We start from the raw sequence: 14,510 nt of genomic DNA, 5'->3' as shown, positions 1-14,510 counted from the left end.
TTATAAACCTTCAAGGGAATAGGTGTGTCTTTTCAGTTCTTAGGCCAACTTCATTGATTCAACTAAAATTAATATTATTTCCTTAAGGTGGCTGACTTGATTGCTTTTTAAACATTTTCCTTTTGAATTTAAACTTTGGCGCCAAAATTGTTATTTATTAGCTGCTTAGTGTGGTTATTTGGAAGTTCGCTTCCTTCCATTGGCAAAGGAAGTGCATTGAATTCGCCATCCAGCTTGCTCTTAGCAACTTTTCATCAATTTGTCCCTTTTCATCAATTCATGCCTTAAGGTTTTGTTCTCCATGCGTGTAAATTCATCAAATTATCTTCAATGAATGCCTTGGAAGCCATGTCACTCCTTTCCATTGGCAAAGGAAGTAGGTTCGCTTCCTTCCATTGGCAAAGGAAGTGAATTTGCTGCAATGAGGGAGCAAGGGAAATGATTTAAACTTCAAATTTTCCAGCATCATTCCATTATGTCTTTATCAATTTGTTCCTTCATTTGTTCAAGTTTACCAAATCACCTTCAGGTATGCAATGGAAGTCATGTCACACTTTCCATTGGCAAAGGAAGCGAATTCACTCCTTTCCATTGGCAAAGGAAGCAAGTTCGATCCCAAGAAGGAGCAATGGAAGTTTGCACATACTTAGCCAAATTGTCTATTAGGCCAGGTTGTTGGTTGAAAATCAAATTCGTTGCTTGACCAAGGCTCCATATTGCAATTCATGATGATCAAAGGTATCTTGGACCTCCTAGATTGAAAGGGAAGGAAGTCCGCTCCTTTGAAGGAGCAAAGGAAACAATATTGCTCCTATGAGGGAGCAATGGAAGTGCAGCTGCTCCTACCAAGTGGCAATGGAAGTAGGTTCGCTCCAGCAAGGGAGCAAAGGAAATTTTCATATACTTAACCAAATTTTGCCTTATGCGATCTGCCTTCCAACAAAGTGCAATCAAACCTCTGGGATGGCAAGGAAATCCTGTATAATTGGTGATCTTTGATCTAAGGGATTCATCCATCAAACTTCCTTCTAATCTTGTTCAAATTGACCTTACTTGACCTCTTCCATTCAATGTGTTGCCACCATAAGGTTCGATCAATCAGATTGATGATGACATTGACCCTACTCTCTCAAATTTGCAAGAGATGACATGCTAAAGGACTCTAGGACTTGAAGCAAAGAGGGGGTTCCCATTTGCAATGGGGTGATGTGTGAAAACGTCACAACAGGTTCCACACACCATCCAATGCATAACACCTTGGGGACAACAATACAATAGAATTTAATGCACAACCACACTTGAAATCACACACAACATGGCTCCAATGCATAAATCACCACTTGGGTATGCACAACCCAACCATAACTAGAAGGAATTGGCTGATATAGGGAGTATCAATATTTTTTATTACACAACTTTGTGCTTTACCATTCATCAACACTAATCATTTCATTTCAATTTAGTTGAGAAAAGATTGAACCCTCTCAAAAAATATATAGCAGTTTGTTCATTAATACATGCTAAGTCAACATTCACACCGAATGGTCATAGCATGGAAAACAAGGCATGCCAGTATCATCCAATAATCAAACACATCGTAATCATAATCAAACAATAGTGCACAAGGGATATGGCAATCAACAACCAATAACACACAAGAGAATGGTGACAACCACCAACACCAGCAATGAGTGTGATGATCTCATAACACTCATGCAAACAGAATCACTTACAAATTAGGTATAACAACCCATGAGCTATAGGAAAAGACAACTAGATAAAGACTGTGTGTGATATCACAATGGTTTTCATGAAGATGTCCAAAGTGATCAGAAAGATCATAGTATGGAAAACTAGGTTGAAAAACATGACATTTGTATCTGTACGATAGGAAATCACATTTCCAACATCAGATATTTTATCCCACAAAATGAAAAGCTTTCACATGCTTTAAGATCCAAAGTTTATATTTTTACAATTTTAAGAAACATGCAAAAAACTTCATCACTATCGGAAGCTTCATGTTTCTCACTATTCACTAAATTTTCTCCATAATTTCAAAGTTCATAGTTTTAAATGTTAATTTTGGATCAGAAGTTGAATAGCAGAGATACAGAAATAATATTTCTTTATTAGGTATCAATCTGAAGCAATATGTTAATATGCTGAAGATATCGCTTCCTTTCTCTAGCGCTAGTTTTCTCCAATTTGTTTGGTTTGATTGTTTGAGTTTGCTGGATAAAAATGTACAGCATACAATCCACAAAGATCATACGTATGTGCACAGCTATATTTTCTACTGACCACACAGCATATATATTTTACAGATTTCACATGCATAAACACAGCATATCATTCACCGATACTACACTCTAATGCCCCCTCGATCGAAGGAATAAAATACCCGACCAAGGCAATTGAAAGGTTATGAGCTCAATCAAAGTAACATGTCAAAACAAGGGGGCGCGATTAGACCAAAAGTCCGATAGACAACCATCCTTAATCATTCGTTAAGGAAATGAATACTAACTAATATATACACACGTAGGAATACTAACAAACAGTTTAGTAAATAAAGAAATTGCAGAAATAAGACAGCAATGATTATGAAATGAATAAAGTGTTAGTAATAATTAATACAGCAGTTAAGGGAAAGAGAACTCCTCCTGCTATAACATCAACATTAAAATCAAATGGTGCTCTTATGCCATAAATAGTCTAGTTGCATAGTTTTCGGGCCATTTTGCATTGTTAAAAAAAACTTAGAAAAACGATCAATCCGTTTTCTAACAATACCCTTTTGTTCCAAATACAACAACAATACAAAAATGCTATCACATTAAATTTTGGAGAAGTTTTGCCAACTTAACGACATTATTTTAATACATCAAATTAAAATCAATCATAACTATGCTAGATTATTTCACAATTCACTACCTAGGAAAATGGAAGATCATATGTAACCACCTATTGTGGGCATTGTCAAAAGCATGAACCAAAAGCATAAGCATGAAACAAAAGGAGGAATACCTTTGTCTTTTGAATACAATTCTTATTCAAACTAGAAGAGATTTTTGCTTCCATACACACATATTGCAAGATTTTTGAGATCCTTCCTCTCTACTAGTCTAACAATCCACGAGCAATCACCATCCAATCCTCCAAAGCAAGTATGCACACCCACAAGGAGATAAAAAAATAGAACAAAAAGAATGAATGAAAACGAATTTTACTTTTCATTTCAAAATTCCCTAAAAATCCCAAAATGAAATTCCTTTCCATTTTACACTTAACAAGCTATTTAGAAAAGGTTGTTTCTCTTGGATATTTGCAATTAGATAATTCCAAAAAACCTTTCACTAACATTTTTATGTCAAATGATAAATGACCAACATAGCAATTTTACTAAAATTGACAAATGCATTGAATTTAAACTATTTTTTTTAACTTAATGAACTTTCTAAATATACTCAATATTAAATGCATAAGACCATTTTACAAAGGCAATTAATTGACTTAAGTGTTCAACTAACCATTTAAGGTTATTCCACAAACACTCCAACACAAGCATTTCAAAAAGCCGGTAGAATGCGATCAAACTCAAGTTAAATAAGCACACACGAAGGAAACAAACACTTTGCGAGTTCACCCACAACACAAGGATCCAATATCACCAAGGATTCACATTAGTGGTGAGTGAGGTAAACATAGGGAACATCCTTATAATTTGCAATCAAATAGGATGGGTTACGTAAGCAAACATGGCACAAAATTCACTGGGTCACTAACTCAACCACAAGGACTAGGCATGGTGAGAAGGTCAGGTGAATTCATCTTGTTAGCTAAAAGTGAACTCAATGTGATTTTTAATCCAACCATAAGAATCATTAGGACAAGCAAGAGTTAACACATCAGTGACATAAAATGGATGAACCTAGAAATTTGTAGGTGCCTAGAGTAAAAAAAAAACGACTCTTTATTTTTTGATTCGATCCTGTTGGTGTAATTATTTATTCATATAGGATATAATTACACCTTACTTAAGTTGACTTAGGTAAATGCATAACATCGTAGTTTGCATATGAGACACTCAGGGATGTGCATACATGGGGAGTGTGTATGTAGGAGAAATTCCACCTTTTATGGTGTGATATTGTTGTTACTTCATCATATCCACTTATTGTGGGATGATAATTCCACCTTCGGTGGGTGATCCACCTCATATGGAACATTTTACTATTTCTCCTACCTACCCTTACATCTCACTGAGCCACATGTCATCATTGTGTGCTCTTGTCTCTTAGCCTTGCCTTTATAAGCATATTTATCTACATTGTATGTAATCTTAATGATCCAGTTGATCTCATTTTGCATATTGATTAGAATACAATTTGTTCTTATCAAATATTTTGTCTCTCCTTTGTGCTATTCAATGTGCTCTTGATCTTGACTATTTTCAACAAATTCATATATGGTATCAGAGCGATTGGGGCTTCATTGATTAAGTGAATTTGTGGGGGGGGCGGGGGGGGTGGTCTCTCTTGTGCTAGTCTTTTGATGTTGTGCTCTTTTGTTTCATCATGGGTTCACTTAAGTTTCCTTTGTTAATTGCACATAATTCTTGGAAAATTGATGCTTGGAGCAAGTTAATAGAAAAAGGTTTAATACAATATGTTTATGGAACAATAACAACACCTGTAGATCCTTAGGCTGATCCTAATACTCAAGTTGATTGGCTTGTTAAAAACTCTATGGCTATTGGTACTTTAAAGAAATATGTTTCAAAGGATCTTATCTTTCATATTGAAAAATGTACAACTGTCAAAGAGGCTTGGGAGAAATTTGCTTCTTTGTATGGAAAAATTGATAAGGTTAAGGGGTACATGCTTGATAGCGAACTCTGAGTCTTGATCCCAAGAATTTTGATTCCATTGAGGATTATGCAACCAAAGCTAATGAGCTTAGAGCACAACTTATGGATTGTGGTATAACCAAGGATGATGATCAATTTGTTTTCAATTTGGTGCACAAGCTTCCATCAGATTATGCAGCCTTTGTCTCTAGCTTCCATACTCAAAGATTGACAAGCAGTACATACCAGGCACCATCTTTTGTTACATTGACAGAATTGTTGATTCTTGAGCAGGATAAGTTGAGGCAAATGGGGATTCTCAAGTCTTCAAAGTCCATGGCTTTGGTGGCTAATCAAGGGAATCAAGGAAAGGGCTCCAACAAAAGCAGAAACACTCTAAGCCAAAGCCACAACAAGAGAAAACACAACCACCCTCTCCACAACAAAGTGATTCTACATCCTCATCCTCATCTAAGGGGAAATCATCTAAGGAGAAGTAGTTTTGTGCATATTGCAAGAAGTCAGGATATGAAGAACACTTTTGTTACAAGAAGGATATTGATGAGTTGAAGCATCTTCTTGAGAAGAACAAAATCAGTTTACCTTCTAGAATGTCTACTTCAACTTCTCCTTCATCCTCAAAAAGAAAAGGAAATTGATAAGGGAAAGAATCATAAAGGACAAGCTTTTTGTGCTACTACAAGTCATGATTCAGGGAGATGGCTTCTAGATTCAGGGGCTTCTCATCATATGGCATCTTCGCAGTCTATGTTCTCTTCATTTGAGCGTTGCCACATGCCACCGATTTTGATGGGCAATCATACTTACATGAATGTGATTGGGAAAGGATCTATTGCCATTGGGGATAACTCCTTTAATGATGTGTTGTGTGTACCTCATATGACAAATAATCTTCTTTCCATCTATCAAATCACTCATGGGGCAACAAAGAGAACTATGGTGTTCACACTTGATTCGGTTATCATTAGAGACTTGGAGAGGAGCTATCCTTGCAACTAGGGTGGTGGATCATGCATCTCGGTTGTACTCTTTTTCACATTTTGGTCCTTTTGATGATGTTGATTCTTCACATGATGATCACACTTCTTATGATGATTCAGATTTCGAGGAGAACTTTGGGTACTTGAACTTGGGGATTCTCACATGTGACCCGGTTCTTGAGCCTTGCATTTCATCTCCTCCTCTTGATATCACATTACTTATTGCACCCGATGATGCAGATGTTGCGACAATTTTGCCTTCTTGTGATTCAGTGCAGCAGGATATATCTTGTCTTCCAGCATTAGCTTTTTGGGATGACTACTTGACAGACATTGCAGGTTTGTTTGTGGAGTCCTACATTGCAGGTTTGGGAGACATCATTGATCATATTCATCTTCTCTTTGATGAAGATGATCATTCTTCGATTGTTGCGAGGGAACACGCTGACCTTCTTGTTCATTCTCTACATGATCATTCTTTCGAGGTTGACATGATTGTGGATTCTTATGTACAACACTTGGAGGAGGTCTCTTTATCCTTACAGGAGACATGTGAGTCTTTGGAACTTGCTCTACATTCATCTCCACTAGATCTTGAATTGCTTTTTTCAGCAGTGTGGATCAGTACACCACCTTTGGAGGGGGTAACTTTTAGCATCAACATGGGGACACTTGAGCAGTTTTCAGAGACTCCATACATCTTGAATTTTTTAACTACATCTTGTGGATTTTATGGTAGTGCTCGTTAACCACAGGCAAACATCAGATTTGTTGCCTTCCCAACCATAGATGATAAACTCTTATCGTACACTACATGTCCTTCATGTTGCTGAATTCATCTCTATTGATGCAATCATGACCTTGCATATGTATGAATCAATACCTCCTAATAGACCTCAAGTCAGTCATATATTTTTGGCGCCAAGGATAGGGTTAGACCTATATATTACAAGTTACATGAGTCTCCCTTAGTTGCAAGTTACATTTAACTTAATCACAAGTTACACACAAGTGGTTCACCCAAATAGGGCCTGCCCCAAATTAGACTCATACAACTGAGATATCCAAATGCCAAGGCCGACAGGCTACTTGGCATTTTGTGCACTAGGTCGGCCCTAGAAGGAATCCGACCTAGCTACACAACAACACTCCCTCTTAGCTAGGGAGGATTCCTTTTGAATAACCAAGTCACATAGTGACTACCACCATGGCTACTCCCATGAATAATACGTTCAGTATAGCTACTCCCAGAGGATGAACAAGCACATCATGGAATTTCTTCCATAATACCCACCATACCTACTTGCAGAGGGTGGGCTCACCATGCCTACTTGCAAAGGGTGGAAGAGGGCTTTCACCTCAACCTTCTCCAAGAGAAGGGTGCATTACCACCATGCCTACTCGCAAAGGGTGGATCCACTATACCTACTCACATAGGGTGGAACGAGGGCTTTAACCTCAGACTTCTCCCAGAGAAGAATGCATCTCCATCGTACCTACTCGCAGAGGGTGGAACAAGTGCTTTCACCTCAAACTTCTCCCAGAGAAGAATGCATTAACAAGGGAATGCACCTCGAACCTCTCCCTCACAGAGAAGAACTCATTAACAAGGGATTGCACCTTGAACTTCTCCCTTACAGAGAAAAACTCATTAACAAGAGATTGCACCTCAAACTTCTCTCTCACAGAGAAAAACTCATTAACAAGGGATTGCACCTCGAACTTCTCTCTCACAGAGAAGAACTCATTAACGAGGGCTTTCACCTCAAATTTCTCCATCACAGAGAAAAATGCATTAACCAAATGTTCCTGATGACGTGGCTCCCTCAGAAGCTGAAATGTCAAGCTCCCTCTGAAGCTGAAGTGTCAAGCTCCCTCTGAAGCTGAAATCAATCTTCTGACCTCCTTGTCCAAGGTTACTTTTGACGATATGTCAGACTCCCTCTAAATGCTGATTCTTCCTCTACAAAGAAATGCAAGCAATCTTCCTTTCTTGAATGCAATCTCTGATTCGTCCTGGAAGCATTTGAGAGAGAGATAATGATAGTTAGAGGAAATGTCAATACATGATTCACTATTCAATGATGTAGCATGACTTAATGAAAAATTCATGAAGATTATTCAAACATAAACAGTACTCATCTTTTATAATTTTGCTCAGCAATGCAATTTCCATTCACTTGGATTGATCACACCGAAGCACCTAGTGATGATCTGATGGCTGCATGGCCTTTGGCCCTAGCCATCACTCATCATCTGCCCACAATATCTGCTTCGTGCATAGCTTAAGCATCATCTGAAGAACTGCCTTTAATACCATTCACAACAAAGTGATGGACCAACCACATAAATGCGACAGAAATCCACCTGTAGCAGGGTGTGCCAGAATGCTAAGCTGCAGTGCCCATCCTAGGACAAATGTCAGATGATCTTCAAGAGCGACATAAGTTAGAACTCGAATAACTGGACCTTTAGTTGCAATGTCATCGGATTCGCAACCCCATCCAATTATGCCTATGCAGGCTTTAGCGAAACGAACGCTTCATATGACTCTCGAAGCTTCTAGGATGACGTGAGAGTTGTTGCAAGGCGTTATTGCACGAAGGCCTTCTCCATCATTCCTGATCATTAGGTGCCTCCATTCGCTTTCGTCCCCATACACACATTTCACATTTGTGTACGGCTTAATGTGATCATCACAAAACTCGCCACTATGTTGTTGCTCGATCTCAACCTTCCATTACACTGAGCAGTCGATAGCACGCGTACCGACTCGTGTCGCTTCGTTGAATCCTCAGAATGCTTGCTGCCACCTTGTCGATGTCTCTAGCCACGAGCGCCGTGAAGCGAGCGATCTCCGTCATTTGCTAGTAAAATGTTACGATCGCCAGAGAGAATCCTCCACAACATGTTCTCCTTCCCGAATTCGAATTCGAATATAGAATGTTAAAACAAATAGAGATGTCCATAGCGACTCCACTTACCGTCAGCATTTCGATACCAGACTTGGCGACTTTCAACGCCAAGGCATCAGATTGAATCTGTCATTGAGTACTAATGACAAATCTATGGCGATCATCGGCACCTCAACGGTCATTACTCGCCGTAGAGCATATGCGATGCTCACGTCTGAGTTGAGAGGCTTGGTAATCGACTTTTGCCTCCACTTAGATCTCTCAGTCTGCAAATTACTTTGATTGAACTCCCTCAAAAGCACAAGATCTACCTTCAAACGGTTAGGCTCTATAGAAAGAACCCGCTCTGATACCATGTGGATTTTATGGTAGTGCTTGTTAACCACAGGCAAACATCAGATTTGTTGCCTTCCCAACCACAGACGATAAGCTCTTATCGTCACCCTCGAGCACGCTTAATGTCCTTCATGCTGCTGAATTCATGTCTATTGATGCAATCATGACCTTGCATATATATGAATCAATACCTCCTAATAGACCTCAAGTCGGCCATATACTTTTGGTGCCAAGGATAGGGTTAGACCTATATATTACAAGTTACATATGAGTCTCCCTTAGTTGCAAGTTACATTTAACTTACTCACAAGTTACACACAAGTGGTTCGCCCAAATAGGGTCTGCCCCAAATTAGACTCATACAACTGAGATATCCAAATGCCAAGGCTGACAGGCCACTTGGCATTTTGTGCACTAGGTCGGCCCTATAAGGGATCCGACCTAGCTACACAACAACACATCTTCCCATCATGATTGGGGAGACTTCATGGATACAGCTTTGGTTTTGTTTTTTCCCAAGGGAAGGAATGTTGTTCGACGATCGTGGAGCAGTTTCATCATTCAGCTTCGAGCTTCTACCATTGGTGCAGATTTACATTTAGGGGGGGCTACTTGGTCTCTCTTCTTCTCTCTTATGCGGGGGACTTTTTCCTCACATGGGGTTTTGTCCTTCACATACTTCCTTGAGAGTTCTCTTGTACATATTCATCTCTCTTTTGGGGGGAGGGGGGGGGAGTTTTTTCCCATTTGGTTTTCTCCCTTTCTTTGTTTGTGAGAGATTTCTTTGCATTGGCTTGATTGCATCTCATTTGTAAATGGGTACCTAACATGGCCTAGTAGCCGGGACCCATCTTGCATTGTTAGCTTAAGTGCATTCCCCTAAGTTGCACTTAAGGGGGGGTATTGGTGTAATTATTTATTCATATAGGATATAATTACACCTTACTGAAGTTGACTTAGGTAAATGCATAACATTGTAGTTTGCATATGAGACACTTAGGGATGTACATACATTGGGAGTGTGTATGTAAGAGAAATTCCACCTTTTATGCTGTGATATTGTTGTTACTTTATCATATCCACTTATTGTGGAATGATAATTCCACCACTTTTACTATTTCTCCTACCTACCCTTACATTTCATTGAGGCACATGTCATCTTTGTGTGCTCTCTTGTCTCTTAGCCTTGCCTTTATAAGCAGATTTATCTACATTGTATGTAATCTTAATGATCCAGTTGATCTCATTTTGCATATTGATTAGATTACAGTTTATTCGTATCAAATATTTTGTATCTCCTTTGTGCTATTAAATGTGCTCTTGATCTTGGCTATTTTCAACAAATTCTTACAGATCCCTCGGCTTGCCATGTGTTGCACCTTTTGCTTGGCTTCATTGCACTTACATTTTGGCTCATGATTTTTATCCCTCGGCTTCTACCACTATGGCAAAGCTCATGATTTTTATCTCCACATGGGGGTGTCAAAGGTTCAGATACTGATGAGGTGGCAAGGTCTTTTCTGCCCAAGTTTGTGGAATATGTTAATGCTCAGATTTGGAGAGTTTGACCGTACTTTGGGAGGGAAGTGGTTGTGAGGGCTTTGCTGGGGGTGTTGGGACAGTTTTTTTGTGGAATATATGGGCATTGATGCTGTCATTATGATGGCAATAAAAGTTTCTTTTTAATTGTTGTGTATAAATAAATAAATGAAATCAAAACGGAAAGCTTTTGCCACAAGATTTTTAATCATGTCCAACCTATTCAATGTCCAACCTTTTTAATAGTATTTTTTTTTATATTATTATTTTAATATTAAACAATGAATATCTATAATGACATTCAAGTTTGATGAATTGGCATTGAAGTAGAAATTTTAATTTTTATGGTGGTTTTATTTATCATATGATTCTATTGTGTATTCTAAACTTAATTCCTGTTATTAGGCTGAAAAAATGTATATATTTATGATTTTTATATGGTTTTTGTACTGGAGAACCCAAATCCAACTATAGCCCCCCTTTTTAATGCGAATTGACATACTAGATCCTTGTACCCAAACCTGAACCAGCAACCAAGCCTGTACTGCTTCTGGTATTGTGCTGCAAACAGAAATGTTTGCATTATGAGTATTCTGCCAAATAATGCAAAATTTGTTTAGGTTTGTACCAAATGGTTGGTCACGTGTTGTTTCTCAGTTTGAAATTTGTAAATTGATTTTGTTCTTCTCATGTACAACCTTGTTGAATGACATAATAATTGCACTACAGAAAAATAATATTTTGAAAACTGTGAGTTCTTTGCAGCATGGAGTGCAAGCATATATATGAAAAGGAGGCAGTTATGAATCATATCAGGATGATTGGAAAAAAGCGTGGCTGCAGATGTGCTGCTGCAGGTTACTTGTTTTGTCTGTTTTCTTTTAACCAGCATTTCTACTAGTCTTGATATGGTCTCATATGTTCCTTTTTGTTTTTAGGTTGCCCAAAAATGCTTACTGCTGAGATACTCATCTGTGATCCGTTACTAAAGATAGAAATTGAAGAGTTACGTTTGCGAGGAGATCAATCCACACAAGCCCAAATTGTAGCAGATTGTACTGAGATTGATGAGGATTGATGGTATGCATCTAATGAAGATGAGAAATCTCCTGATTAATGGACTTCGTTGTTGAGCCATGCTTAGAATTTTTGCAAGACACTTTTTATTTATTCATATAACTATAGACTAGTTTGATATGGAAAAATTCCTGGAATTCTTAATTGAATTGTAATATGCAAGTAATATTTACATAATTGAGCCAAAACAAGTTTTTTTGTGCAAAGAAGCTTCAATATGCTGCTATAAATGATAATATTTTACTTTTGTTAGTTTGGTCAATTTATGATAATGTTCAGAAATTCCAGATTTTGGCCTTGATAAGTTCAAGTTTATTAAAATTCCTTGTTTTTTTTCGCAAGCTAAAATATGTGGAGAAAAAATCAATACCGTGCGATTAGATGAGTGGCGGAATAAACTGATAAGATTAAATCCAAGATAAAAGGTTTTTGATGTCTAACTTGGCTTTTGATGGAATCATTTTCCTACATCTTGTTTTTGGAAAATTGGAATCATGAATTCTGCTGCCTTATTTTTTATAAATTGAGCATATATCTTTTATTCAAGTTTGATTTTCACAAAGCTATGAATGTTAATAGTTATATTTTCTAGGCAAGCATATCGAGATTCTGGCTTAATCATCATGCATGCAGATCGACTTATTTCATTTAATTTTATATCGACATTCTAAGCTTACAAATTTATCTTGGAGTTGTCACCGTTGACAGAATCTATTCTAACCATGCGGGTGTTCCAATCAGAATTTTGCTATTCAACAGCCTTCTAATAAAACATTATTAATGTAAAGAAACTAAAACTGAATGTTAATAGTTATATTCTCTAGGCAAGCATATCGAGATTCTGGCTTAATCATCATGCATGCAGATCGACTTATTTCATTTAATTTTATATCGACATTCTAAGCTTACAAATTTATCTTGGAGTTGTCACCGTTGACAGAATCTATTCTAACCATGCAGGTGTTCCAATCAGAATTTTGCTATTCAACAGCCTTCTAATAAAACATTATTAATGTAAAGAAATAAAACTGATCAACCTCATGTGCACCACCATATATATACAGTCTCGTCAAGCAGGGCTAGTGTACAGCTAAGGGCACAAACGAATCCTAGGTTTGCAACTTGGTCCTATGTGTCACAAGGCCTAAAATTTATAGATGTTAAAAATGGTCTAGCAATCATTTCTCTGCATATGGACAATTTCAAAGGTAAAGAGTAGAAGATATAGTAAAACAACATATGTCAATATTGAGATTAAGTACGTTAAAGGTAGATTATTTTTAAAATGAGAAGAATACACCTGATACAAAGGGCCATTCACGAAAAATATGGATTGTATAGGTTACTAGAAAAGTACATTCAAATTCTAACCAAAATTGATGCGGGGATTCGGTCATTTGGTAGATCTAAGGATCAAAAAACACTTAATTCCACTAAATTAGTTATTTTGTAAACACAACTCAAACATACAATGGTGTAAACATCTTCTATTGATTTTTATACACCACACGATCTATCACTCTTGGAAACCTCAAATGCCTAAATTACTCATGTCCAAAGGGTCATGGTCCACATTAGATGATAAACCACTTAAGTTCACTCATATTCCTAGATTACTCATGTCCAAAGGGTCATGGTCCACATTAGATGATAAACCACTTAGTTCACTCATATTCCTAGATTACTCATGTCCACATTAGATGATAAACCACTTAAGTTCACTCATATTCCTAGATTACTCATGTCCACATTAGATGATAAACCACTTAAGTTCACTCATATTCCTAGATTACTCATGTCCAAAGGGTCATGGTCCACATTAGATGATAAACCACTTAAGTTCACTCATATTCCTAGATTACTCGTGTCCAAAGGGTCATGGTCCACATTAGATGATAAACCACTTAAGTTCACTCAGGAATATGAAAGATTTGTCTATAGGAACAATATGGATGAGGCAATCATATTTGCTTATAGTGCAATCATGGTCCACATTAGAATGTAGTGCAGATATGCTTGCACTACATTTTTCAAATTGTTTAACGATGAATCTTTTCACATTATTAAGCAGATATGAGATTACAAGGAGCTATTTGGTATTGTTGATGAGCTCTATGTATTACAAATTGAGGTAGAATTGACTACTCTTGCACCTAATTCCTTTCTTTTTATTAGGGACTTTCTAGTAAAATTTAGGTCTCTTAGGTGACTATTGTAGGGTTATGGGAAGGATAAAATTGACAAAATGTATCTTTTTTTAATCCCGTCTTATCTTATACTTTCTGTTGTACCATGGATGCATTGGGTGAGACATTTATCATGCTTTCTTTCCATATTTTTTGTAGTCGTTTGACTTGAGAACATAAACTAAGCAGGCACAATTACATTATTTTTTTAGTTTCAAAAATCATATAGGTCACACATTCATCCAAAAGGAAAGGAAAGAAGATATAGAAGCCCAAGATATAATGTTCATAAGGTAGAGAGAGTTCTTCCAAGCTAAAGCAAAAATCAAAAACAAAATCACCAACCCACTTCTGAAAATGGAAAACCATCTACGTTTGGTGAGTCTTCCTCAAAGGCAAAGGAGAAATCTAGAGAACTTTGTAGTTTTTATGGCAAATAGGGACATGCCATTACCAAATGTTGGAAGAGACTAGAGGCTTTAGAGGAAGCTATGTAATAAAACACCATTTCATCCTCTCAAGTATTCTTCCACAACTGTAGGCAAAGGCCAAGCTCTTTCACATAGGCTTTGTCTTCACTAGATATTTGTATTGTTGACTCTAG

General features: G+C 37.4%; 1 protein-coding gene across 1 annotated transcript in view; it reads left to right on the top strand.

Moving 5' to 3' along the window:
- LOC131070705 (E3 SUMO-protein ligase MMS21) overlaps window positions 1-11,972 on the top strand; it is a 62,377-nt gene extending 50,405 nt beyond the window's left edge. Inside the window, exons 8-9 of the mRNA XM_058006310.2 lie at window positions 11,409-11,500; window positions 11,582-11,972. Of these exons, the coding sequence (XP_057862293.1) occupies window positions 11,409-11,500; window positions 11,582-11,721 (232 nt within the window). The 3' untranslated portion in view covers window positions 11,722-11,972. The remainder of the gene's footprint in view (window positions 1-11,408; window positions 11,501-11,581) is intronic.
- The last annotated feature ends 2,538 nt before the right edge of the window (window positions 11,973-14,510 follow it).

This window comes from Cryptomeria japonica, chromosome 11 (assembly GCF_030272615.1).
Source record: "Cryptomeria japonica chromosome 11, Sugi_1.0, whole genome shotgun sequence".
NCBI classification, from domain to species: Eukaryota; Viridiplantae; Streptophyta; class Pinopsida; order Cupressales; family Cupressaceae; genus Cryptomeria; species Cryptomeria japonica.
Note: the sequence above shows the minus strand (reverse complement) of the source record. Positions and strands in the feature narration are given on the sequence as shown.